Source organism: Chaetomium tenue (assembly GCF_020726465.1).
Source record: "Chaetomium tenue strain MPI-SDFR-AT-0079 chromosome Unknown F5144scaffold_8, whole genome shotgun sequence".
NCBI lineage: Eukaryota > Fungi > Ascomycota > Sordariomycetes > Sordariales > Chaetomiaceae > Chaetomium > Chaetomium tenue.
Genome location: NW_027117336.1, coordinates 789,719 through 815,984, shown reverse-complemented (window position 1 = coordinate 815,984; position 26,266 = coordinate 789,719). Strand labels below are relative to the sequence as shown.

At 55.5% G+C, this 26,266-nt stretch overlaps 7 protein-coding genes across 7 annotated transcripts; 3 read left to right on the top strand and 4 right to left on the bottom strand.

The window, feature by feature from the left end:
• Nucleotides 1-470: 470 nt before the first annotated feature.
• On the top strand, nt 471-1,761 carry F5144DRAFT_616417 (uncharacterized protein; the record flags this gene model as incomplete). The annotated part of the gene is made up of 3 exons (XM_066791837.1): nt 471-667; nt 783-1,176; nt 1,313-1,761. 3 exons carry the CDS (start codon nt 471-473, stop codon nt 1,346-1,348), a joined length of 627 nt encoding a protein of 208 aa, XP_066638440.1. The 3' UTR covers nt 1,349-1,761.
• A 922-nt stretch (nt 1,762-2,683) lies between these two features.
• F5144DRAFT_661697 (origin recognition complex subunit 6-domain-containing protein) lies at nt 2,684-4,426 on the top strand. The gene has a single exon (XM_066793305.1). The coding sequence runs from the start codon at nt 2,777-2,779 to the stop codon at nt 4,007-4,009; it is 1,233 nt and encodes a 410-aa protein (XP_066638439.1). The 5' UTR covers nt 2,684-2,776; the 3' UTR covers nt 4,010-4,426.
• On the bottom strand, nt 3,853-5,558 carry F5144DRAFT_542369 (uncharacterized protein). Its single transcript, XM_066787188.1, has 4 exons — nt 5,451-5,558; nt 5,379-5,399; nt 4,974-5,204; nt 3,853-4,855 (listed from the first exon to the last, which is right to left on the bottom strand). The coding sequence occupies exons 1-4, from the start codon at nt 5,470-5,472 to the stop codon at nt 4,086-4,088; spliced, it is 1,044 nt and encodes a 347-aa protein (XP_066638438.1). The 5' UTR covers nt 5,473-5,558; the 3' UTR covers nt 3,853-4,085.
• A 998-nt stretch (nt 5,559-6,556) lies between these two features.
• Nucleotides 6,557-9,994, bottom strand: F5144DRAFT_607384 (ubiquitin elongating factor core-domain-containing protein; the record flags this gene model as incomplete). Its single annotated transcript, XM_066791553.1, has 4 exons — nt 6,557-7,436; nt 7,488-8,887; nt 8,935-9,148; nt 9,207-9,994. The coding sequence occupies 4 exons, from the start codon at nt 9,992-9,994 to the stop codon at nt 6,557-6,559; spliced, it is 3,282 nt and encodes a 1,093-aa protein (XP_066638437.1).
• A 404-nt stretch (nt 9,995-10,398) lies between these two features.
• F5144DRAFT_587835 (uncharacterized protein) lies at nt 10,399-12,521 on the bottom strand. The gene has a single exon (XM_066789868.1). The coding sequence runs from the start codon at nt 12,096-12,098 to the stop codon at nt 10,680-10,682; it is 1,419 nt and encodes a 472-aa protein (XP_066638436.1). The 5' UTR covers nt 12,099-12,521; the 3' UTR covers nt 10,399-10,679.
• Nucleotides 12,522-14,259: 1,738 nt separating this feature from the next.
• Nucleotides 14,260-20,291, top strand: F5144DRAFT_499677 (meiosis protein SPO22/ZIP4 like-domain-containing protein; the record flags this gene model as incomplete). Its single annotated transcript, XM_066786338.1, has 13 exons — nt 14,260-14,410; nt 14,490-14,512; nt 14,823-15,162; nt 15,237-15,943; nt 15,997-16,190; nt 16,844-16,899; nt 17,051-17,532; nt 17,594-17,734; nt 17,781-18,488; nt 18,551-18,678; nt 18,761-19,143; nt 19,811-19,986; nt 20,079-20,291. 13 exons carry the CDS (start codon nt 14,260-14,262, stop codon nt 20,289-20,291), a joined length of 3,702 nt encoding a protein of 1,233 aa, XP_066638435.1.
• Nucleotides 20,292-20,455: 164 nt separating this feature from the next.
• Nucleotides 20,456-24,960, bottom strand: F5144DRAFT_405657 (molybdopterin binding aldehyde oxidase/xanthine dehydrogenase). Its single transcript, XM_066784890.1, has 3 exons — nt 24,675-24,960; nt 22,405-24,609; nt 20,456-22,351 (listed from the first exon to the last, which is right to left on the bottom strand). The coding sequence occupies exons 1-3, from the start codon at nt 24,851-24,853 to the stop codon at nt 20,620-20,622; spliced, it is 4,116 nt and encodes a 1,371-aa protein (XP_066638434.1). The 5' UTR covers nt 24,854-24,960; the 3' UTR covers nt 20,456-20,619.
• Nucleotides 24,961-26,266: the final 1,306 nt, after the last annotated feature.

Below are 26,266 nucleotides of genomic sequence, written 5' to 3'. Positions count from 1 at the left end.
CTACTAAAGTCAGGGGAGACGCAGGCCGTGCCTTTTAAGCTTCAACCACCGTCTGGACTGCAACTAGTGGCTCCACGTTCCAAAAAAGTCTCAGTGATGTTGGGTCACTTCGCGCACATTTCTTGCGGGATGTGACATGTTGGTTGTCTTAGCGTAACCTCACAACCCCCCCCTACATCGGTGCCTTACACAAGTCGCCTGCATGCCAAGGAGCCGAGCGGATATCCCGTAAATAGAGCTGGCGAGTAGGGAAGGGACCCGAGGGCGGAAATGCTTTTCTGTAATCAAACGTCAAGATTGTCTCCCCATTTTTGTGTTGGTTGCCTCCCAAGTTAAAACTTCAGCAGCCCAACGGAGGTGGTCTTTGAGATAGATACAATGGCTCATGTCCAAGTTCTTTCCTCTTTTTATTCTCCCACGGCGTCTTGACTTCTTCTGCCTCTCCTCATCCATCACCAATAAACACAAATATGCGCATCAGCATCGTCCTTGGGGGGCTTGTTGCCCTTGCCACTGCAACAGGCGTATCTGCTAAATTCTTGCACGACTCGCCGCCAGCGACCAGAGCGGACCACCTCCTTGTCGAGAGACAGGAAGCCACAACCACGGTACGGCGGCCGTCGTACACACCGGACCCTTGGCAGTGCATCACGGAGAGCATCACGCAGTATTTCGACGTCCCTATGCCTATTGCCTACCGGGGCGCTTTCCAAGGCTCACGACTCATACGCTTACGACCTAGCCTCACCGTGCTTGGCCACAGCAACTGACGGCGGCGACAGGGTGGCATGCCTGGATTCCAACCCGAACTCATGGTGCGGCTTCACCACCGCCGCGCCCGCCTCCATCCTCTCCGACTTCTCCACCTACCTCTCCTCGGTCGTGTCGTTCTGGACGGCCAACAGCGAGACCGTCGCCATCTTGTCGACCAGCTGCCCCGTTGCTTGGAGCAGTAGGATCCCCATGATCGAGCATGAGTGGTTCAAGAGGATCTCGGCTCATGCCAGCTGCTATCTTGAGGCGCAGGGCGCACACGCGCAAACCCAGACCGACGCCGTGGCGCCCACCCCGACGGCGAGCGGCGCGATGACGGCGACAACGACAACAGAAACGACAGCAACCACCAGCGAGGCCGGTGTTTCCCGTCGAGGCCAGGCTCTGGAAGCTTTTGCCTTGGTGAGTATCGGACTTGCCGTGCTCGTGAATGCGGCATAAACAAGGGGGATCGTTGGCACGGCGGCAGGGCTGGCAAGTGTCCCGGGGTATATAGCACATAGATATATGTACCTAGATTAGCATGATAAACTTACAGATCCATGGTCACCCACCCGTGGAATCTCTGGAATGATTTTCAAATTGTGCTGACGGCCACTGAATACTGACGACTTTGCTGTTTCGGCGTTCAACCCGGGTCCCCGGACGGGAACAGAATCAAGCGATGCCGTTCTACCTGGCGATGTCGCGGGTGCTCGGTTCCATCCACATGTTCTCTGCATAATATCGCACTCTAGGACAGTCTGAACCGCGAAGATGCTGGGAACGCGGGTTTTGGAAACGCGCTTTTGCCACGGTTTTTTCGTGTCCAAGAGTCCAGACAGGGTGTTTTATGCAGTTGGTTCCTCACCGGCGTTGTCGAGGTTACAACGCCCCTTGCCAAGAAAAAGCCCCTGGCTCCCCTGCAATTCGACGACCCGAGCTCAGATCGCTTGGGTTTTTTTGCCTCTCCCGTGCTTGTCTGTGTCTGATGACTTCAAGTTGGGTAGGTGTTGTGACCCAGTAATGACTACCTACCTAGGCAGTTGAAACTTGGAACCATGCCCTAATAAAGAAAGTCTTGGCCGTTTTCGTCATATCCCATGCACCGCTTGAAGCTGTTACAAAAACCATGTGTTTTGAATCTCAACAGTCCCAACACGATATTCATCGGGGGGGTTGTTTGAGGGGCGGCGGAATGAACCCCAAGGAATCGCAGATACCTACCGAGATGATTCCAAGAGGGCTAGAAAAACAAACATTAGGCGAGAGCAGACAAGAAGATGCGAAAGAGTCAATGGACTTGGCAACATAACTGACTGGCAGCTTGGAAAGTTGAATTAGAAAAAATGGCACAGAAAAAGTTCTTTTTTCTTGTCCTGTTCTCAACCCAACGCCTGGCGAGAGTTTTTAAAATTGACAAAAGCTCACCGGCCAGCCCCCCATCAGGGGAGGTGGCCGGCTACGAAACCCCGTTGGGGATTTCTCCGGGACAGATCTAAGAGCGCAATGCCCTCTTAAATCTCATTGTTTCACCCCGGCTCGAACCTGCAACCTCCAGGGAATTATTACACAGGTTCGAAACCGAGGTGGCAGGACCACCACCAGTGCCAATTAAGCCACCGTCGCTGGGGCCACTTCCCATCGGGCGGTGATCCTCGTGGAAGATGGCGGGGAACAACTCGTATATATAGGAGAGAATTGTGATTCCCAGCTTGGTGTGCACCCACCAACCTGGAAGGCAACACCAGCACACCTAACCCACATACCCACTTAGGCATTGCAAGTGTGGCTTGGCAGTTGACGGCTTCCACTGTTTCATCCAAGTCACATGACATGGCGTTGGAGCCATCCACGTCGCGTCTCCCAGCTCACCCCTCTCATTTCATGCAGTTCATGCACAAGCGAATGAGGTGAAGGCAAGCAATAAACCCGAGTCATCACGGACAAGGACGCACAAGACCCTTCCATTAATGATTTGACTTTCTACTCCCCCAATCCGAATTAGGGACATTCCTACACCATGAACCGCTCAATCGAGCAGACGCTGCTCTCCCTACTACCGACTCACAACTCGGACCTCCCCGAGCCTCTCACCCAGCTGGCCAGCTCACTGCTCGCCCAGTCGAGAAACCGCGCCAGCATTCTCAAGGCCGAAGAGGAAGTCGCCCGACTCTATGCCTGTGCCAACCTAGCCTGCGACAGGCTCAAGATCAGCCTCAACCTGCCCCCCATCGACCCGCGCCCGCCCATCCCCCCGCGCATCTACAAGCGTCTCTACAACCATCTCGACAAGATCCTCCCACCCACCGCCTCCACCCCCAGCCGCCGCACCCCAGGCGAGACCGCCCTCGGCAGCGGCCGCACCCGAACCCCGACCTCCAAGCTCCGTGCCCAACAGCAGCAACAACACGACCACAACACCTCCCCCCTCGCCAACAAATCCCGAACCCCCACCACCACCACCACCACCACAACAACAACAACAGCCACCACCCCAATCACCCGCAAAGAAAAACACCCCCCCCAAAAAGAAAAATCCCTCGCCGACCTCCGCAACCACAACCAACCCCACAAACCCACCCCTTCTCGTTCCCAAAAAGACCCCCTCCCCCCCTGGATCCGCCCCACCCTGCGCCACCTCCTAACCACCCTCGGCCCGTCCCACATCGGCCCCGTCGTCGCCTCGGCCGTCGAATCCGTGCTCGCGCCGCGCGGCAAGCCCACCACTGACGCGTGGGCGCGCGCGAATGCGGCGGCAGTGTTGGGCGCGCTGTATCTGTTTGTATGGAGGGGGGTGGTGTGGCCTGCGGGGGAGGGGGTGGAGAGGGAGAGGTATGTGGGTATGAGGAGGGGGGTGGCGGGGGGGATTGGGGGGGTTAGGGATCAGGGGGTGGTGGAGATAGAGGGGGGGGATGATGATGGGGTGTGGGAAGGGTGGAAGGCGGTTGGGGTGGCTGAGTTGGATGCGGCTGCTGTGAGGGGGAGGAGGCATGGGTGGTTTGAGATGGGGTGGGTGAGTGGGGTGCAGGATTTGGTGGATAGGGAGGCTGCGAGGGTGGAGGAGGAGGAGGAGGAGGAGGCAGGTAGGGGGGGAGGGGGTGATGGGGATGGGGATGGGGAGGTGGTGCAGATTAGGAGGGCTGATACCATGTTTCAGGAGAGGTATGATTATTTGGGGGATAGGAAACGCAAGGCGTATGCCGAGTGGAAGGAGGGCGTGCTCAAGAAGATCAAGGAATTGGAGGCGCGGTAGTCTTGGTTGGGCAACTGATCGCTAGTCTACCCTACACTACCCATCTATGTCTATCATCAACCCCCCACCATCCCCTTTACGCGCCCACCTTCTTCAGACTCCTCACCGTGTCCACCACCGACTCCTCCAACGACCGCCACTTGATCCCCAACAACTTGTTCGTCTCGCTATTATCAAACTTGAACCTCTGCCCCTCCGGCGCCAGCTCCCCACCCTTCGTCTCCTCCGTCGGCAACCGTTCCGCATCCTCCGGAAAATGCTTCCGCACCACCCTCGCCATCTCCGCGTTACTAAACAGCCCCGCCGTCGCAAACAGCCTCTTCCCCTCAACCTCAGGAATCTCCAACCCCGCCTTCACATGCGCCTCCGCCACATCCCTCACATCCACCCAAATCGCAACCGGCCCCCCGCTCGGCACCCCCCCCTCCCGCCACTTCCCCCTTAAACAATCCACCAACCGCTCATTACTCGTATTCACCGCGTCCAAACTCTCCAAGTAATGCACCACCGGCCCGAACACCATCGGCGGATTCACCGTCACCAGATCAAACCCCACCCCCCCATCCTTCTCCCCATCCTTCACGAACGCCCACGCCGCCCTCTCCGCCAACGTCTTGCTCGCGCGGTACGCCGTCGACGGGCTGCGGTGCACGTCGTCCAGCGTCACCGGGTTCCAGCTCGCTTCGGTGAAGGTCGTGGACGGGTCGGTCTGGTGCGCTTCGTCGATGATGGCCGCGAAGGAGGAGGTTACGACCACGCGCCGCACGGTGGGGGCCGAGCGGGCGAGGGCGCGGAGAATGCCGGTGGTGCCGATTACCGCGGGGTCGATTAGTTCTTTGGGGTCGGCTGGGGGGGAGGGAGGGTTAGTGGGGGTTGTTTTGGGGGGGTGGGTGTGTGTGTGTGTGTGTTTGGGTAGGGTAGGGGAAAGGGGGGGGCAGTTGGTTGGTAGATGGGGATGACGCACTGAACTTGAAGTGGAAGGGCGAGGCCGTGTGGAGGACCACCTCCAGGCCGGGCGTTTTGACCACCTCATCGAAGGCGTCGGGTTGGGCGATGTCTGGGACGATGGCGACGACCAGCTCGCCTGAGGCGGCTTGTGAGGGGTACGCTTCGCGGATCTTGGAGGCTTTCTCCTCGCTGCGGACGGTTGTTACGACGCTGTGGCCTTTGGCGAGCAGCTGTTCGAGGATGTGGGCTGCGTGGTGTGTTAGTAGGGGTGTGGTTTTGGGAAAGTTCTCATGAGCGCGGATGTCGTCGTTAGGCCGGGGCAACTATAGTCGTTCGTTATAACGTAGGACTTGGCCCGACCTAGCGAGACAACCGTCACAAGAGAGAGAGAGGCTTGTCGATGCCAATGTTGTTAACTCACCAGCAATGAAGCCGGAGCCACCTATAGCATGTGTTAGTGGTGATACGATAGTACAATTCTGGGCTCACTCACCTGTCAAAAGAACCTTGGTCATGTTTACTGTTTGTGCCTGTAATCTCTCCTGTTTACCTATGGATGAGTTTCGGGATCAAATATCCCGAAAACGGATGAGAAGCAGACGCCCTCTTATACACAAACCCAGACCCTCCCTCACCCCGCATCTTGGCCCCTCTCAGTGGGGTCTGCACGACGTCGTCATCGGATTCGCCATGCATTATCCGCTCTAACGCCATCCGTTGACCCTCGTGTTATTTCCGGCTCGGCCGAACTTGATATCTCGCTGGCGGTTTATAGGAGTTAGTGACCGGATTTAGCTGCTCGCGGAGTTTTGGAGCTAGCTGAGACATACATAAGAAATGCGCCATCTGTTCGAGAACAAAGACTGCTCATTGGAAAGTAGGAGGGGGGCGGTAAACGAATTAAGTAGTCCGAAGGAATGTGGCTGCTGTAGTTGCAGATGAGGATGATGGGAATAAGGACGGAATAAAGAATAAGTCCGAGCGATGGGGAAAAGATCGGGGGATCCGGAATTTATTTATTGACCATCCATATTACTGATCACCGATATCCGCGAGATGTACGAGTAGGCAGGAGTCGTGTTTGAGTTATGGATACGCTGTCTAGTTGTAGAGGGGTTGTTGGGTGAGACGAGACTGTGTTTGCTCTGAGGGATAGAACCGGTTATTGAAGCTGCCGAATAGGACTCAGGTCTGTGAGAAGACGGCAATGCGGAGGAATGAACCAACCTCCTAGAACCACCACTTGGCCAAGGTGGCAGACCTAAGTCGCAACTGCGAGAAGGCCGATTGACGAGTCATAAACACAGCTACCCGTCTTACCATCCTACCCAGACCCGTCTGTCAAAGTAAGTGTATTTGAGTTGCCTTCACACAAACCAATACACGAAAAACAGTACCCCCCTTTCCGTCCCCTGCCAACTCCCAACCCCCGGAAAGCAAGCCAACGGCCTCTGGCCCCCCAAGACCAAGAATCTATGCCACAGTCCAGCCAAGCCCGGTCCAAAAGGCAAAAAACAAACTCGTTGTTCCCATTCTCGTGCAACCCCGTCCATGCATACTCCTCTATTCGTATCCCCACTCCTAAGCCAGAACCCCCCCTCACTCCGTCGTATCCATCGCCTCGCCCTCCCCCCTCGCCTTCGCCCTTCTCTCCGCCTTCCACGCCTCGATCCTCCCCTGCAGCTCCGTGTCCGGCACCACATCCTCGATGCTCATCGGCTGCCTCGTATACGGGTCCTTGGGGTCACTCAACAGGTGCTGCGTGATGGTCGACCGGTCAACAACATGCTTCGACGGCAGCACCACGGGGTCAGACATGAGGATGCCCATGATGGGGTCCTCGAACTCGGGCGGGGCGTCGTCGTAGTCGAGGTCGGCGCGGTCCAGCGCCTCCTTGGCACTCTCGATCTGCGCGGCGAGCACCTCCCAGGCGAGGATGTCTTTCTCGTCTTTGAGGTGCTTGTTGCGCAGAATGAAGGCCGTCATCTTCATGGTGGCGGGCGAGTAGGAGCGGCCGTCGGCGGCGACGGCTTCGATAAAGGTTGAAGACCCGCCAAGGTTGAGGTAGATGTCGACGAGCTCCGGGAGGAGGGTTTTGGGGTTGAAGTAATACTTTTCGGGGTTCTCGACCTTTAGGGTCTTGGATTTGGGACCCGTCAAGATATCGAGGTTGTAGTCAAGCATGCCGGCCAGGCGCTGGACGATCTCGGGCATGGTGAAGGAGTCGACGAGAGAGCTGGTGAAGAGCTTCATCATGCTGACCGTCTCGTTGGCGAGCTGCATGTACGACGTCGCCTGGCCCTCGGCCGTGCGGAGTTCCTCTTCTGTCTTCTCGCGATCTTCCTGCGAGAGGGTGGGGTCCCGAAGGCGGGCTTGCAAGTCGTGGATCTTGGGAAACTTGCTGAGGCCTTCATCTAGGACGTACGTCGCGTCGTTCATCAAGAGGTTGACGAAGCGGACGAAGAACGTGCGGTTCGATCTGCGAGAGTCAGTATTAAAGAACGAGAAGTGCACAAGGAGGGCAACTTACCTGCTGGATTGGACTAGTTGTTGCCGGTACACGTCGTTGGGCCAGATACATTTAATAACCTGGAAGATCTCGAACCGGATGTTGAATTTGTCGTAGAACGCCGTGTGAGCACCCGTCGACTCGCACTCTATGTAGAATTTCATGACGGCGTGCAGCAGGTAGTCGTTTGCGAATTTGGTGCTGCTCATCGCATCCCCTAGGACCCCCTTCTTCATGTGGTAGGTCGGCCATGTCCCATGCGACAGCAGCGTGACGAGGGACGACTTTAGGTACGGATTCTTTATGTACTCGGACGACTCCAGGAACGTGATGCAGAGCGCAATCATCTCGTCGCCCGCTGCAGACAAAATGACCTGCGGGATGTAGCGGAAGACAAACTTGAAGTTGTCGACAATGTCCTGCAGTGCGTACTCTGGCAGGCACTTGAAGGCCTCGGGCTGATCCACAGACAGAGGAAGTTTGAGCGGCTTGTCCGGAGTGTACTCTGTCTGGCTGGCGACTCTCAACAGCCATACAGTGACATAGCGCATGAACTGCAGCGACCGACTTTGCATCTTCTGTTCCAGTAAGATGCCCTCGATCGAGTATTTCATCGCCATGGCGCGCTCCAATACGGCCGTGTGCCGCTTGACAGCCTCGTCCAGTACTCGAAGCTGGTCCGGCCGATGAACGAGTTTGTGCCGCTCTCCCTCCATCATAGCAATGTTCTTCTCGTAGTGTTTGATATCCCTATCAAGGTTCTTCATCTTGGAATTTGCCGCCTCGCTGCCATAGTGATGTGCTGCCAGAGTCAAGAAGAAAATCTCTGTGATGAAGTTCGACTCCCCTTCCAGCTTATTTGCGTAAAAGGCATCGGATTGCGCCTGGTCCGCGTTGAGCTTCGTCTCATCCTTGATGTCAACCCTCGGATTCCTCCTGAAATAGTCGATGTCGATACGTTCCACCTTCGAGAAGTTGCTGTCCATGAAGGGCTCACACAGCGTATCGAGAATGACAGTAACATTGATCATGAAGCCGTCAGACGAAACCTCCCTAGGGTCGACTTGCATAGCCCGTCTCTTGTGGTTGGCGTTCATAACGTAGGCAAACCAGTCCAAGATCTTGTTTCTGGATTGGGTGCTCGCGCGGATGAAGGCGTTGACAATGGTCCTAAGGTCTGTCTGGTGCGCCCCCAGCGTCATCTGCAGAGCGCTCTGTGACGCCTGAATACGCCCCTTATCCATCGTTCTCGGCCCTGCGAAATAGACCGTCGTAACTTCTGGTTGGAGCGGCGATATCCTAAAGAACGGTCCAAGGATCGTGTTTTTCTCAATGCCAGGGGCCGACAGTGCCATCTGGAAACACGGGTCTTTTGCCAAGGCATTTAATAGCGGCGGGAACCTGGAGTAGGTCAAGAGTGCCTGGCAAGGTCAGCAATGGAAGCTCGCCAATCAAGCTTCGAACTCACGTTGACGCAGGGCTTGTAGTCATCATTCATGTTCATCGTAGCCAACTTGTTGCTGATGTCCACCATGGCCTTGGTAAACAGCACAGCGATAGTCTCGTCCTCCTCCAGACGAGCTATGGCTTCTCCAAAGAAGTCCATACACAACCCGTTATCGGTCTCTACCTCGCGCAGCAGATACGGGACTAGCGTATCGTGAAGCGGGTTCGGCTCTCGGCTCCACGATCCCAAATGTCAGCACCGGCCACGAACCAACCCCCTAACTTCGAACCTACCTGAACAGCTCCGGCACAGTCAACGCAAATATGCAGTTGCTGAAGCATAATCTCCTGGCCTCCTTGAGCAGCGCCTCTTTCTCTGGTGTCGGATTACGGAGCACCTTTATCGTCTTGACCACCCGCTTCCAGCACGGTAAGAGGTAGTCGAACAGCGGTTTATCGTGTGGGATGGCCGTGGCAACCTCCATGATCGCCTCCTCCAACCTATCAACAGACACCTTGAGCGGTGCGCCTTCATCCGCGAGGTCCGCGCTAAGGTTCGGCAAGAAGGCTAGCTTCTGTCCGCTTGCGCTGGTCGTGCGGCTCGGATCGACGGTGAAGCGGAATATCGTCGAGAGGATGCGGTCGGCATAGTCGTCGATCGTTTCCTGTGCGGCGGGGGCCGTCTGCTTTTTGGGGGGCGCGCTTGCTGAAGGCCCGTCAACATCCGACACATTTCTCTTCCCACGAAAGCCGTCATTGTTGGTAGTACCTGGTCTGCTACTGCTCGGACTGTTGGCGCTCTGGGGGGTCGCCGCGGCCGGGGTAGACGAGATTTTAGATTTGGGCTGAGTGTTCACCGGCGCCGTTTTCTCGGCCTCTTTCGGCGCTGTCTTGTCGTTTGAGGGCCCGGAGGAACCTTGTCCGGGGGCGGGCGATGCTTCGGTTTTTTGTGACCCTGCGGCAGGTGTGCTTGTTCCCGACGGACCTCCAAGTTTCGCTAGTCGCCGTCGACGGATTTGCTCCATCGTCTCTTGATCCGGCGCATCGGGCGTTGCTGCCGGGGGCTGCTCGTTCGGATCCATTATTTCGTTTATCAACGGCGTCCTCGGGGAAATCGATGCCGGGAGAAAATTGAAGAAAAAGGGAAGCCGACGGAAAGATTAGAAACAGATATAAGAGGTTAAAGAAGCGTAACGGATGTTGCCTGCGCTTCCGGCCTCACGACCAGTTTGGGTTGATGGCGGGGTTTAAACAGAGCTCCAGCTGGGGGGCACGATGGATTGCAGCCTGGCCTCCCCTGTTTGCTACAGGGCCGTTGCTGACGCAAGAGCAAGCAATGGAAGACCAGTGGAATTATTAGTTAGGTAAGCGAATGTTTCTTATCGATAAGCACTCTGTTGGGACGACCTCCCATTCAACGCCGTCACAAACAGGGCGCAAAGGTGGCTGGACGAGACATATCGAGTGTTTTCTTGGGTCAGTTGAGTCGATGGTAGACACATGTGGTATATCTATTGTAGTAGTTTCACAGTATGTGACATGGACATATCAGTCCTCCTGAACACTCCCATCCTCCTAATCCTGGTAACGCCGTTTCCCTTGAGGGAGTCTGCTAGTATAGCCCTTTGCACTGCCGGCAGATCAACACCTAACTCCTAAAGTATTCATCACTTCAACATGCTCCCCTCAGCCAACTCCAAGACTGCCCGATAGCCCAGACGAGACACATATAAGGAACCACAATCGTCGTCATCACCATCCATAACTTCACAACCGGTGGAGAGTCTCCGACCTCCCCTCACTATTTCGCCGGCTCTCCCCCGTGCTGCTGCCTTCGCCAGAAGATCCCGGCCTTGCCCCACTAGTGGCACTTCCGTGAGACATCCCGGAGTTGGCGGACCCCGCAGCCGACCCGGCACGCTGTTGCGCATGGTTCTGACGCTGTAGGCTCATGAGCCAGGACATGTGCATGTTGACGACACCGACCTTGTTGCCAATTTCTGCGAGGTGTTCGTTAAAGTGCGTCGCTTGCTGGTGAATGATGTGGGACTGGTGCGCGTCCATCTCCAAAGCCTGCTTCCGGAGGAGCTCCACTTCCGTCTCTAGCCTCTCGAATTGTGCCAGCAGGTAATCCTCTGGCGACCCTCCCACTGCATCGTCTGTCGAGTCTGGAAACAAGGGAGGCATGTTGTTGTTGAGAGTAATGTCCGGGACGTTGGCGGTTGTGGGGTTGCGGGAGGAGCTTGCCATCGAGCTACCAACCCGGGCTCGTTGGGTGAACCGCCGCTCGGGATTCTTGCCCTGGGCAAGTTCAAATTTATTGAGTCGTCTGACCAGCTCGTCAATGATTTTGCGGTCTTCAACCTGCTGCTGTATCAAACGGCCCACAGCCTCAGAAGGGCATCCACTTTGTTCATGGTCCTGGACGATCCGGCGCTTGTCTACCACCTTACAACCCCCAGTATGCCACTTGCATGGCGTGGTCTCTTCGGCACAATCTTGTGCCCGATGTTTTACGAGGCAGTGGCGCACCACCTGCTCCCCGCATCCCGGACACTCGGTCATGGCACCTTCACAGTCGAAGCTGTAGTGCGTGTCCATCTCCACGAAAGCTACGGTTTTGTCGCAAAACTCGCAGATGGCGTCTTTGTGGAGGCACCCATTTTCCACTGCCGAGTCTCGTCGTGGGGTAAGTTGGGAGCAAGTTGAATCCGGGCATCGGACCTGAGTGTAGTCGCACCGACGCTCATAGTGGCCCTCGAGGTGCTCACGGGGGCATTGGTAGTCACACCCCTTGTTTGGGCATCGGACTTGGAGGCGATCCAACTGCTCCTTGATGATCAAGGGCAGTCGCCCGTAGTCGCACGTCTTGTTGATCGGTTGCCGATCGATTGGACACCTTGGCTGTGTCTCCAGTGCTCGGTTGATACAACCTGCGCAAAAGGTGTGACCGCATGGTGTGGTTATGGGCGAATGAAATGGTGTTCTGCACACCGGGCAAAGGAGAGTTTCGTCGACTGGTTCGACGTACTCGATGTTTTGATAATCCAAACTTGAAACGTACGCATCTTCTTGTGATGCATGGGCCATGGCGCTGCTTGGGGATGATGCGCGAAAGTTGTCATCATCAGCTGGCCGTAAGGTTGTCGCTGCCACCCCTTCCTCTGGGGTATTTGGAGGTGGCATAGCTGTGGTAGCGGGATCGGAGCGGGCCACCAAGACCAGGGCCGAATCCCACGGTGCGAAGTGGGAAAGAAGGGATCAGGTGACAAGCTCAGTGTCTGTAGTTTCCAACCGGTAGTCGGCAGCACAGTGAAAATAGCAGGCAAGTGGAAGCCAAGTAAGAGAGACGGTAAGTGAGATGGTAAGAGAGATGGTAATGAGAGAAAGGTAATCGCGAAGTGGGATGAATGGCGGGATGGACTCCGAATTAGGTAGTTAATGAATGGCGGGAACGCGATGGAAGGCAAGAAGGTGGGTAAGGTATCCCAGCCAGCATTTTGAGGAACTCACAAATGCGGAGCCCCACCAAATCATCAGCTCACCCCACATCCGAATACCCGCGCTCCCGAACAGAAAGGATGCAAATCTAACAACAGTCCATATGAGGTCACCGAAAACATGATTTTTGCTGATGATGAAAGAATGACCATAGCTCCCATAACATGTGAAATATTGTTGGAATTAAACCATATGAGGCTTGCCCCTTATCCATGACAGTGGGCTACGTAAATCGGGTATGCCAAGACTGGCTACGCGTTACTCTGCTACCACTTGCATCTGAATTTAACTGCATGAAGGGACGGGAGGCAAAAGCACACGAGGGGCATGTCATTTCTACTTTGTAATGTAGGCAACCTAGTGTTGGGATTTCTCTACGTCAAAAGCCCTAGATCGCGAATATTAAAGCTAATGTTTTTCATGGTGACGTACCTAACCTCGGTGTTCGGATGAGGCTGGCTCCGAAGTGCTTTCCCCGAATGCCCTTGGTCGACAAGCTAGCTCAGAGAGGCCATGGATGATTGATTAGTGGCGCTCAGCAAAACGAGCGGCATTGCTTCGAAAGTCGGTCAGAGTTGGCTGTGGTGGAACAGAACCACAAGCTTTAAGCGTGCACGTCGTATTCCTGTCTCAACCCGTTTTGTGTATCGAGAACCCCAGAGATACCCATTCCAAAAACAACCTCGATCTCAAAGTCACGCGTTAAGACGGAGTCGTTTTGGTGGCGGTTGTGGCGCTTGTTTGTGGGTGCATTTGACATTATGGACATGCCTACAAAGTACAGAAAAAGCCCTCCAAGTCGCTTCGGCCCGCCCTCTCCACATCGTTCATTAATTCTGCGATGGTCCAATTTGTCCCAGAATGGCGAGTCTCGGGCCCATAATTCCACATAGAAAATCGGGACCTGTGAAGCAAAGGTGCTCTGATGCAGGGACCGGACTCAGTTCCTGGAACTGGTGCGTAGAAAGGATAGGCTGGCACGGCTTGCTGGCCGAGGTTCATGGAAGCCAACCCGAAATGGAAATAACTCGCATGATGACAGACTCGGCACTGCGGGCTGACAATGGTGAGAAATTGGGTTGCGCCGAGGGTTCGGCTTGACGTTTTGAGGCCATTACAACAGTGGGCTGCATTTTTTTGGATGCTGTCAGACTAAAAATTGAGAGCAGAATGGGCTCAGAAACCGAAGTCGAGATCAGAAACAGAATCGGAAAACACAAATCTGAGCCGATCGAGCAGGGGTCCCACCCAACCCCTGTTAGCGCCAAAAAAGTTGCCCCTCGGTTCTCATGGACTTCGCCCCGCCCCGGCAAGCCAAAAGCCACCCCGGCAGCCAGACCCGCTGTGCCTGCGCCCACAAAGGTCCACGGATTGCCTTGCAGGTGGAGAGCGATTTCCGGCTTCTCGACTCGAGCCAGCGACTGCCGCCTGACTGCAACATCTACGCCTCGACAATCGTGACGGCCCGCGGAATGGTATCAATTCCACAGCGCCATGCTTTTTATAGCCATACGAAGAAATTAACCACCTCGGAACACGCGATAGTTATCACGGCAACTCGAGCCGACCACAGCCGCCCTCAACCGTCACAAGCAAGCCGAGACAACATTTGCAGCAGCAGGGAACCGAAGGACAGCACAACAGCAGTGGCAGATTTTGGGACACGCAGCGCCGGCAGCAGCACCTGGCAGCTCCGGGACACACCAGAACAGCAGCCGCTACGTCGGAACCGCCATCGAATTGTCACCAATACCTGCGAGGAGCCGCCGGCCCTGCTCAAATGAGCTGCGAACTGGACGCCCATTGCGTAACCCCGAGACCCAATGGGAGCTGTTCCCACTAGACAATGACGGCACCCGAAGCCATGGAGAGGACGACCGGGAGCGAGGGAAAAAACTCCAGGTCCGAGGACGAGGAGGCCCAACCCCACGATCAGCGTGCATCTGCCGCCGACAACACCCACAGGACCCCCAAGAAGCGCCGCAAAGTGAACCATGGTGAGTTAGTGGCGCGCTGTGTCGCCCTCCTCTCCCTTCTGCGTATCCCCTACGCTAACTGTGTCCACCTTCTTTGCAGCCTGCATCTACTGCCGCCGATCTGTAAGTCACTGATCCCAATGCGCCAGACATACACACAACCCCTGTCCAACAATTATGCCCCCCCCTTCCACTTCGGCGGGTGTCGCGGTTGGGGCTGCCACCGCGGCGTGCGCCCTGCAGCGGCACACAGGCGTCCACCCAGCCGGATACGGCAACAAAGATGCACAAGTCCAGTCGTTCTAGTGGCTAACCATGTCCTGCTGCCTAGCACATGACGTGTGATCTCGTATGTGTCCTCCCCTATTCCGTATCTCGGACCATTGGTTCGGTTGCCGGGCAGACATTGACCCGCATTGTGTGTTGTGAACAGGAGAGGCCGTGTACAAGATGCATCAAGCGCAACATTGGGCACCTATGTCACGATGAACCCCGTGAGCAGGAGACCAAGAAGTCCAAAAGTCTGGCCCCATCCTCCGTCCAGGACCCTGCGTCGCAACCGGATCCGGGACCTAGCAGCTCCATCAACCAAAATGCCGGCGCCATGAAACCACCCTCGTTTGACTCGGCCATGAGCAACGGGCCGGTACAGGTGGCGAAGGCCGCCTTTGACGCTGCGGCGCTAGCGGACCGGAGCAATAACCCCATCCAGCTCGTGCAACCCACACCCGTACCTAGCATAGCGGGCAGCACCTTAGAAGCCATGAGTCGGTGTAGGTGGCTAGAACTCCCCCAGGGCACCGTCCGTGTCTGAGGCCCGCAGGAGCTGACGCTTACCGTCCCGCAGTTTCCGGCTTCTCTGACGCCTGGCTGGCTTCACAGAACCCTTACCACGCCATGCACAACTTCCACCCCAGCCATGTAGCCGCACCCGAGCTCAAGCATGAGTGGGACCTCTTGAGTGACTTTTTGCAAACCAGCTTGAGCGATGACCAGAACCAGCCCGACGCGGCCTCGGGATTCCCCAGCAGCACCGCCATGCTCCCTCCGAGTGCTGTCCAGGGGAGCTCCGCGCCTCCACCGAATGCCGAGCAGGGCAAAGGCATTCCCAGGCCCGACAGCGCCCTCCCGGCGGATAAAACCCGCGCATACTACCTCCAAGCGGCAGATCCGTCGGGCAGTGCGCCTGAAGAGCGCATGCGCCAGGTTCTGCAGGCTAAGTACGAGGCGGGGCTGTTGAAGCCGTTCAACTACATCAACGGGTACACCCGCCTTGGGAGTTACCTCGATGGCCATGTCTCCGCGTCGTCGAAGCAGAAGATCCTGAGGCAGCTCGATCGCTTCCGGCCCAAGTTCCGCGAGAAGATCAAGGATTTGACCGATATGGACCTCGTGCTGGTTGAAATGTGGTTCGAACGGACGCTCATGGACTACGACCGTGTGTTTGCTAGCATGGCCGTCCCAGCGTGTTGCTGGAGACGGACGGGCGAGATTTTTAGAGGAAACAAAGAGATGGCCGAGCTTGTCGGCGTGCCGGTCGAGGACCTACGAGGAGTGAGTTCATGCTCGCTGCAGAGTTTGACATGCCCCAACTAACCAAGTGCCAGGGAAAAATTGCCCTTCATCAGATTTTAACAGAAGAATCCAACGTCAGGTACTGGGAAGAGTTTGGAACCATCGCATTCGACGCGGCCCACGACACACTCCTTACAGCCTGCTCGCTGCAAAATCCTAATGACCCAAAGAAACGCGTCATCAACTGCTGTTTCTCCTTCAGGATTCGCAGAGACGATCACAAAATGTAGGTGCCCTGCTTTCTATCGATCACCAAGTTGCTGACCGCTACAGCCCGAGCCTAATTATCGGGAATTTCCTTCCCCATGACCCCGACCACGACCTATAACTATACCCAGTGTCGATAAACATCTTCACATAGCGACAAACTTTCATGGAACTTTCCCAACATTCTGGGTCCTCAATGGACGCACCAAAAGGCCACAGTTGCCGCCACTCAGTTTTGGGGCGGGTTTGGTACATATATCTGTACACTTCTTTTTAGATTTCATTGGTGTATTGGAGGATACTGGATTTCTATACACGGAACACAGAAAAGGACGGGTTGCATTCATGGATGGGAGAATATTCCTCTCCGAACAAGAAACATGGTTGCGAGGCCATTATATCCGGGTGGAGGGAGGTGTTATCATCGTACCTTCCTTGGGATGGTCATTGAGGTATTCAGGCAGAAATTCACCACCTGCCACCAATTTCTTTTCTTTTCTTTTTCTCGGCGTTGCCTGATACCTATATACCGTTCAAAACATTCCCGGTTTCTGCTGATTTTCGAATCCCAATCCATCAATCACAACATCACCACTTATTCTGTGGTCCGAACCAACAACCCCTTTCAAACCGCGCGCTCCAATCCGTGATGCCTCCTGTACGAACACCTAGGCATGCCGCCTCTCAGTCAAGTAATAAATCCGAAAAGCGAATCGAAGCAGCAATCGGTATGTTGCTCCCCATGACCCCCTCCCAACCACCTCCTCCACAAAGCCCACACCCACAACCCTCAGCGCCATATCACAACCCCCCCAGCCAACAACAACAAAAACACAAAACAAAACACTAACCACCCCCCCTTCCACTCCCCAAAAACAGAATTCGCAACTCGCCTCCGCACCATCCTTACCGGCCCCGATCCCGCCGACACGCCCCTCACCGAATCGCTTGTCGCCGACATCGCCAAGCATGTTGCGCACTTGCATGTCTGCCAGCAGACCTATGTCCCGGGCCTGAGCGGTGATCCGGAGGTGGACGAGCTGGCGACGGGGCTTTGGAATGTTTGTACACGGTTGTGGAGGGGGTGGAGGGAGAAGGAGAAGGAGAGGGAGGGGAAGGGGGTGGATGGGGAGGGGGGTGGCCTGCGGGGAAGGGGTGGTGGTGGTGGTGGTGGTGGTAGTGGTGGTGGTGGGGGAGGAGATGGGAAAGGGAAGTCCAAACTTGGGAGGTTGGGGAGGCTGTACCTGTATGGGAGGGTGCTTGCGTTTCATTTGCTGGGTGTGGCGCGGCCGAGGGAGAATGGGCGGGTGGGGGTGGTGGTGAGGTTGATGAAGTTGGGGTTGAAAGTCGTAAGGGATTGTGTTGGTAAGTCGAGAGCGCGCGCTGGAAAGGGGGTGACTGACGTGAGCAGATGCTGGGGAGGTTGAGTTGGCCGGCAAGGCGGTCCAGACCACGACGGACTATAAGGGGTGGCTGCAAAACATGTCGAAAGACCTTCCTGAGGAGGAAACGAGGGAGTGCCAGTGCCTGGAGGTGGAGTACTTCATCATGAGGACAGCAATGGTAGGTAGGTCCAGATTGCTTTGAAACACTGTGCTAACTTCTTCAGTGCTGGGTGGAAGACAGACTCGATGTTGCCGAGCACATGTACGCCAAAGCCGAACTCCTTCGCCAGTTCCTTACACCCGAGTATACCGAACGGCTTGCAGATGTGCTGTACGAGATCGGGAAGTCACTGGCGGCCCGGAGCGACTTTCCGATTGCGGTCAAGTGGTTTGAGCGGGCCAACGATGTGATCAACGGCCAGGAACTCGAACAATTATCCCGCGAAGGCGTCGAGCTACGGCTCGCCATCCTCCAAGGCCTAGTGACCGCGCTTCTGGGTACCGGTACGCCGGAGGGACTGGATAAAGCCAAAAGTTACCTCGAGTTTATCGAGGCGGAAGCTGGCAATAAATTCGTTATCTCATTACTCAAGCTCGAACTACTAACAAAAACGCCCGCGGAGGTCTTTGACAGCGATGCTTACGGCGACGTTCTACGGCACATTATACGAAACTTCTCCTTCTCCGATTCAGGATTCAAGCTAATCATGCACCACATACGAAAACTACATGACAAGAGTCCTGGGGCTGGATGTGCTGTCCTGGACGACTTCATCGTGGCTCTGGGCAGCCAGGAAAGCGACGAGTGGATAGAAAAGGCAGTGGTAACGCGAATGTGGATGATCACTAACCAACGGGACTCGGTCGAGACAATTAACGCTGTGCAAGGCGTGCTCAAGTGCTTGACTAATCCCTTAAGTGCGGAAGCAGCCGTAGCGGCGCAAGCGGTAGGCAGATCGGATCGTTCTCCTAATGAAGGGCTAACGTCTTGCAGTTGCTTTGGAAGAAGCTGGAATCGAGTTACAGCCAGGGTCAATATGACCTAGCCGAGAGCTGGTGCCAGTTATCGTTGCACGCTGTCTTTCGACACTGCGGCTCTGGGAACATGTCCAAGCTGGAGAGGTAAGCCAGCTCATGATAAGCTCGTGGAAGAGGTGCTGACAACGGCAAGGAAGCTACTCATGTGCGCGCTTGCAAGAAACAGCTTAGACTCTGCTTCATCCATCATTCACAAGATGTCCGCGCAGAGCTGGAAAGAGCCCATGACAGCCTACCTCGCTTTTAAAGTGGCAATCCGGGTCGAAGACCGCACTCTCGCTGAGAAGTGCCTCGAAACTATCGGCCAGGCGCCGGATCACATCGACTATCTTGGTGCCTGCATAGCGGAATCTCAGAAGGCCGGCGACATCTTGTGCGCCATTTCCGCTTTGAAGAAGCTCCAGGAAAAGTATGAGTATAAAGAACCAAGTTCAATACATCTTCCAGCTCTGTTCCGATGCACCATCCGTTTGTTAAACCTGCTGGCAGAGCGGCCAGGGACAGATATCAATGGCGTCGTGAATGATTTGTGTCAAGAGTTCGATGATGGTTAGTGAGCCTTCCCTTCCAACACGACAATTACTGATAGCGGTAGTCATCCTAGCACTTGAGCGGCAAAAGGAAAGGAGTTCCTCGGAACAAAAACTGTTTACAGTGGATGAACTCGAATGGTTTAGCAGAAACGCGTACAACCTTGCGTTGAAGAACACTGCAGTCTGGGAGCTCCGCTGCGTTGTGAGGATGTTAAGCGCCTGCGTCGGCATCATCAGTCACTTTCCCTCGGATATCAATTCCAAAATTGAATTGTCTCTGAAAACACTCTTCTCTCACTTCGTCATCACATCTGCACTCGTCTCGCTGGCACGAACACAAGACAACATCGACAAACAACAGGAGGACTATGCCACTCTGCGAAAACATGTCACGGCGTTCGACACTGAGCTGCCCGAGTACTTACCTCAGCTAGATGAGCAGTCGGCGGCTGACATGCTGCGAAAGCACGCCACATTACTCGCCTTCGACTTCGAGGCAGCGATTGCTCTGAAACAATGGGACGACCTGGGAAACATTGTTCAAAGGGCGACACCATGTAGGAATATCACGGCCCTTCAGGCTATGGCAGACAGTTTACTCAGAGCTCAGGCTCCAGGGCAAGGTATGCCCCCTTTTACTTTACATCTCATGTCCACCATCCCTAACGACCAACTGTTCCAAGCCCTGTACTCGACTATGCGCAAAATAGTCAACGAGATCTGGGTTCTCGAAAATTTCGACGCCGTCAAGTTGGCCAAGTACACGCGCTGCCTGTTCCAAGCAACCCTACCATTGGACGATGCCCTGGCAATGCGGTTGCTAGATGAGGCGTGCGACAAGGCGAGGGAGCTGCGTGAGGTAAACCATCTCGCCCCCATTTCCAACCACCTTAGCAAGTCTATTTTCGTCAAAGAATACGTTATACTAACCTAACTGTCCCGTCCCTACAGAGCCAAGCCGCCTGGCCCGAGGAAGAACTGGAGTGGATGGCGACGACGTCCTTCAACCACGCCATCGACTGCTACAGCGCCCATGAGACCGACCGCGCCAAGGAGTGGGCGACCAAGGCGATTAACTTGGCCCACTATTGCAGTGATAAACAGCTAGAGGAGATATTGCAGAACAAGTATCTGCGGCTGAGTTTTGAGGGTGGATCGGGGTAAGTTGCTGTCGAGCATATGGAGGAGAGCCACACATTTTGGGCCAGGGGCCGTCAATTCTAGCCATACCAGGCAGCTAGTTGCCAACTTGAGGATATAGAGGTAGCTTTGACTTTCAGCTAAAACGGAAGAGGGATTGTTATTGACACTGGGCTAAAGGATTCGTTCAATCTACCCTGAAAAGGAACAGCGATGACAGGTTGGGATCGAAGTACACCGCATGCTCAACCGCTAGATAGCATGCCACTCGAGCAAAAGACTTAAATGATCAAAACAATTTCATGCCTCCCAAATAGATAGTCCAAATCACACCATAGCCCCCATCCCAAGCCTAAATAGCGATAAAGAAACTCCTCTCCCCCTCCTTCGCCTTCACCCTCGCCCTCTCAACAATAGGATCGACGCAAGCCAATCTAATCCTCTCCGGCGTGGCCGGACTCTCCAACCGGAGCAGCCCATCGCCCTCCTCCTTCGAATCCACCCCCACCGCCGCCTCAACCCCATACTGCGCGCGCGCCGCCTTCAGCGCGTCGCGGATCGCAAAGAACACGGCACTGCCCATGAACAGCGGCGGCTCGCCGACGCCGCGGCTCCGCTGGATGGTGCGCAGGTCCTGCCACTCGACGTCCTTGAGCAGGCTGACGTTCCAGACCTGGGGGATGTCGCGGAAGGAGGGGATCTTGTAGGCCCCCGGTCCGCGGGTGAACAGGTTGCCCTTGAGGGGCCCGTTGCGCAGCCAGAGGGACTCTTCCATGGTGAAGAGCCCCACGCCCTGGATGAAGGCGCCCTGGATCTGGCCGTAGTCGATGGCCGGGTTGATGGAGCGGCCGACGTCCATCTTGATGTCGGCGCGCAGGCAGGTCCAGGAGCCCGTGAGGGTGTCGAGCTCGACCTCGGCGGCGGTTACGCCCTGCGTGAAGTAGAAGAACATCTTGCCCTTGTTTTCGCCCCAGGTATAGCCGATCTCGGGTGTCTTGTAGAAGCCCTGGGCTGAGAGGTTCACGCGATCGAAGTAGGCGGCGTGGGCGAGTTCTTTGAGGGTTGCTGAGGAGCCGAGCTTGGCGCGGTAGGGGGCCAGACGCTCGTTGAGCTGTTCACAGGCGTTGTGGATGGCGTAGCCGTTCAGGTCGGAGGAGGCGGACGCGGCAGTGGCCGACGCGTTGGCGACGGTGTTGGTGGCGGTTTCGGAAATGTAGACGTCCTCCATCGGGACGTTGAGAGCTTGCGCGGCAATCATGGTCATTTTGGTGTGCAGGCCTTGGCCCATTTCTGTGCCGCCGTGGGCGACAAGGACGGACCCGTCATGGTAGATATGGACGAGCGCGCCAGCTTGGTTGAACCAGAGGGCTGTGAATGAGATACCGAATTTGGTAGGAATCAGAGCCAGCCCTCGCTTGCGCCATTTGTGATCAGCGTTGAATTTGGTGATGGACTCGCGGCGGTTCGCATAGTCGGATTCTTCCTGAACTTGTTTGTACATGAGGGGTACGTGCCAGTCGGTCAGGGGTTGGTTGAAGTGAGTGAGCTCCTCTGGCTTGTACATGTTGACCTCGCGGAACTTTTCCACGGGAATGCTCAGGCGGTCGGCTACCTCAGACATGAAGGACTCGGCGATAAACATGCCCTGGGGACCACCGAACCCGCGGAATGCCGTGTTCGACATGGTATTGGTCTTGCAAATGCGGCCGCGAACGTGGATATTGGGGATCATGTAACAGCCATCCGAGTGCGTCATGGCTCGCTCGCACACAGCAGCACTAAGATCCCAACTCCAGCCGGCATTGTTGAAGATGTCGAGATCGAGCGCCTGAATCTTGCCGTCTTTGTTCACGCCCACCTTCCATCGCCCTAAAAAGGGGTGTCGCTGACCAGTGGTGAGCATGTCCTCCTCGCGGGTGAGCATGCAACGGACCGGCCTGCGCGTTTTCTGTGCCGCCAATGCGAGAATCGAGCTGAGCTGAACTGAGCGAGATTCCTTGCCACCGAAACCGCCGCCCATGCGTTTGACCTTGACGACGATTTTGTTGCTCTGGACGTTGCAAACCTGTGCGGCGTATGCCTGGCTAAAAGAAGTTAGCAGGCGACTCGTACGTACGACTCAGGATATAACACTCACGCTTCGTTGGGATTCTGGGTACTAGACCAAATCTCCATCTCACCATCTTCAGGCTTCGGGATCACGACAGAAGCATTCGTCTCCAAGTAAAAGTGCTCCTGTCCTCCCATCCGGGCAGTACCGGTGAAGACATGATCGCAGTTCTTGAACGCTCCTTCAGCATCGCCTTTCTTGAGCTCCCTGAAGAACTCAAAGAAGCTCTCCTTTTCAATAGCCTCTTCAATGGTGAAAATCGCCGGTAACTCCTCATACTCGACCTTGACGGCGCGAGCACCCTCGGCCGCCCGGGCCGCCGAAGTAGCCAGAACCAACCCGATGGGCTGGCCAGCCGTGTAGACTTCGTCCTCAGCAAAGAAGGTCTCTTGAAAATGCGGAGCACCCCAGCGGTTTGCTCGGGCACTTGGCATATCTGTCTTATCGACATAGTCTACCACGCCAGGAATGTCAAGGGCCGGAGTGTGGTCGACCGACTTGAGCTTTGCGTGAGCTTTCGTTGAGAGCACCAAGCAGCCGTACAGCTCGTTCTTCATAGGCGGTATGTCATCCGTGTATTGCGCCTCGCCAGTGACTTGCTTCAAGGCCGCGACATGGGGGTTGGACTTCCCGAGCGTCTCCTGCATATACGCTTCAGTCGCGGTATGGTCCTCTTTACCCCGGGAGATGTCTCTCTCGAGTTCGGAAACCGCTTCCACATCGGCCTTTCCGCCGAGCGATTCCATCACCTCGTGGTAGAACCGGTAAAAGAAACCCAGGGCCAATGACTTTCGGTACGACGCCATACCCCCGGGCACGCCGAACTGGAGATCAAAGTCCTGTCCCAGGGCGTTCATAGCCCCTTCAAGGGTCTCCAACTCCGCGAACTTTCTCCCCACGAGGAACCCATTCGCGTGTTTCGCTGCCACTGTCGTCGGAGCCATGCCGCCATAAACGAGATTCGCTTGCTCGATAACCCCATCGTCACCCAACCGAAGTTTCAGGGCAGACGTGACGATTGCAATGTCATCATCCTTCCGTTTAGCTTGCTTGTAGGCTCGGAAGAACTCGTTCTTCTCTTGTGTGAGCGGGATGCGAATCGCCGCGAGAACTGCATCGGCTGGTAGCGCCGTTCGGCGATAGCCCTGGAAGAACTCTGACATGGGGATTTCAACGTCCTGACGCAGAGTCTTTGCAACCAAAACAGCGTCTGCGGCCATGAAAACTGGGTTCAAGTCCGAAATGGGAGATGCCGTAACCAGGTTTCCAGCCGGCGTGCCAACATTCCTGATCTGCCTTCCCGCAAAGTACTTGAGCTGCTTGTAGATGGCGGTGAAGATCTGGCCTCGATCCTCTCCATAGTGCCTCAAGGCCTCCTGGCAGACACCTTCAAGGTCCGTAAGCGTGATGTTGCCTCCGATCTCCAGATGGTCTTCCTTCAGGTAGTACTGCCTTAGTTCCGGAATGTCCCCGACAAACACCGAGACCGGGTACTGAAGCGCCTTGAACTTGATCTCGATCTGCGTCTCGGTGCTCCCGCCTATTAACTTCGCGCTCGGATACTCGCTCTTGATTTCGAGTAGTTGGTGTAGGGTAACAGGGCGGAGCCACTTCTTGCGCTTGTTTCCGAAGGCCAGCGGCTTAAAAGTGTGCTTTTTCAATGCCGGCGGAAAGATGAGCTCGGTGTCCGGTTTGTACTCGATGAACCCTGGCGGTGTGAACCTCTTGATCGGTTGGTCGTCGACGCCGTCCACTTTCCCATCCTTGCAACACCCACCGCCATCACCGTTCTCCATACAGCAGCCACTCCCCCCATTCGCCTTCGCATTCCCGCACCCATTGGCCGCATTCGCCTCCCTCTTTACGCTAAACGTTTGTGCAGCGTCTAGGATGGGCCGGTATCCCGTACAGCGACACAAATTCCCATCGAAGGCCTCCTCGATATCGTGCTCGGTCGGTGCCTGGTTGTTCCTTAGGAGAGCATATAAGCTCATGACGATGCCCGGTGTACAGAAGCCGCATTGGGAGCCGTTGCTCTTTGCCACACGTTCCTGAGCCGGGTGGGGCCGCTTGACGTTCCCGATGCCCTCCACGGTAATGACATGTTTTCCGTCGACGGAGGCGAGGGGTGCGAGGCAGGCGTTGACGCTAGCATGGTATATTTGCTTCGTTGTCGGGTTGTACTGGGAGACAACGACTGTGCAGGCGCCGCAACCGCCTTCGCTGCAACCCCTGTGGCGATTATTGTTAGTATCATGAGGGGGAACAGGAGGAGTTATCAGGGAATATCAACGCACAACTTGGTCCCTGTTAAACCAATACCCCGGAGATATTCTAGTAGTGTAACTTCGGGATCAACGTCATCGAGTACAACGCGGGTGCCATTAAGGTAGAAGCGAAGAGTGTCGTCGAAGGTTGTGGTCAGTATCGCGGATGGCACGGTGGCGGGTTCCGGAGGAACAGCTGAGGGAGTCATGGTCAAGGCCGCCAGGGGTGATTTCAGCCCGTGGGTTGTTGATATTTTCTGGTTATGCCGGTGTTCGAGAAAGGAACCGAGGAACTCGAGGAACGGTAGTTGGGCCAAGGAGGACTGGTGAAGCAGTGACAACGGCGGGGTTGGTACTTGGTAGAACCTGTGCTATGTTTAAGATTGCTCGCAGCATGCCCCGTCCAGCAAGGCGAGTGACTGAATCACGGTGCAGTGAAGTGAGTTGAAGATATGAAGAAACCGAGTGGCAAGCTCGGGAAGGGAACGCCACCTTCCTTATTATGTTTGGTACCTAAGGTACAGGTATAGTTGATCTCCATCCCCAAAACTGCCCACCAGATGACCAGGATGCCCCGCACCGCCTCCGCTCTTCGTCTGCCGTAAACGAAGACGTTTTGGGGTAGGACGGGGATGCAGCTGGTGCTCCTGTTTTTTTTTTTTACCTCAGTTTTCCAATTACCATCGTGAAAGAAACCGGGTAGGAGCGAATGAGGGTTGCTGGTCACCAAGCTCTCCGCCCTTTCTCGATTGCCAGCACTGGAGCTTATCAGCATGGTGGGGTTATTTGCGGGCGCGCCCGCTGATTAAGGTCCCGCGTTGATTGGCTTCGGCCGGCTCCGTCACGCGCCAGCGGCCGTTTGGAGAAGGAGGTTGTCGGGGAACTCCATTCCTCGAGCGACATCGTACCCTAACCCTCCCTCCCAGAGCCCTGTTCTCGCATCCACTGGCTCGGTCGCCGAGGTTGTCGTCGTGGTTGCTAGTCCCCTTTTAAATACTGCAATAAACATTTCGTGCAAATACGCCACTCCGTTGGTTCACAGTCGTACGAAAGGGACCAGCTCGATATCACACGGACTGCGTGCGACAACTCGACGATCTGCAACTCCACAACTTCTCCATGAATATCTCCGCTCCAAGCCTCACCTACGCGCTAGCTCAGTTAAGGGCCGACCCGACTGGTTTGTTTATTTTGGAAATGGAGGCAGCATATCTGTTATCTTGGCCAAAAATTTCATGATCAATATTGATGACTGATTATAGTCGCTTGGCTGGAGTTCTTCAGCAACACCGAGCCTCACTTCTTTCCCGGGGCTAACTGCTGAAACAGCATGATAAAAGCATGTCGCAGCCGTGGGCCGTTTCCATGTTCCCCTAGCCCGTCAAAGCGGCAGATCAACCGAGCAATGGGCCCCTCCTTCTCCGCACCCAGGAGCTGTTGGCCAACCCCGGGGAAAATGTACTCCGGGTATTTAATAAAGGCCGCCGGGAACTATCACAAGTGGGTGTGGTGGCTGGAAGAAGGCCAATATATAGATCGGCATGGAAAAGTACATGATACCTTTTAACAACTCACAATTTCCCGTTTCCTACTCCATACCGTGACGCAAAGTGACCTACCGA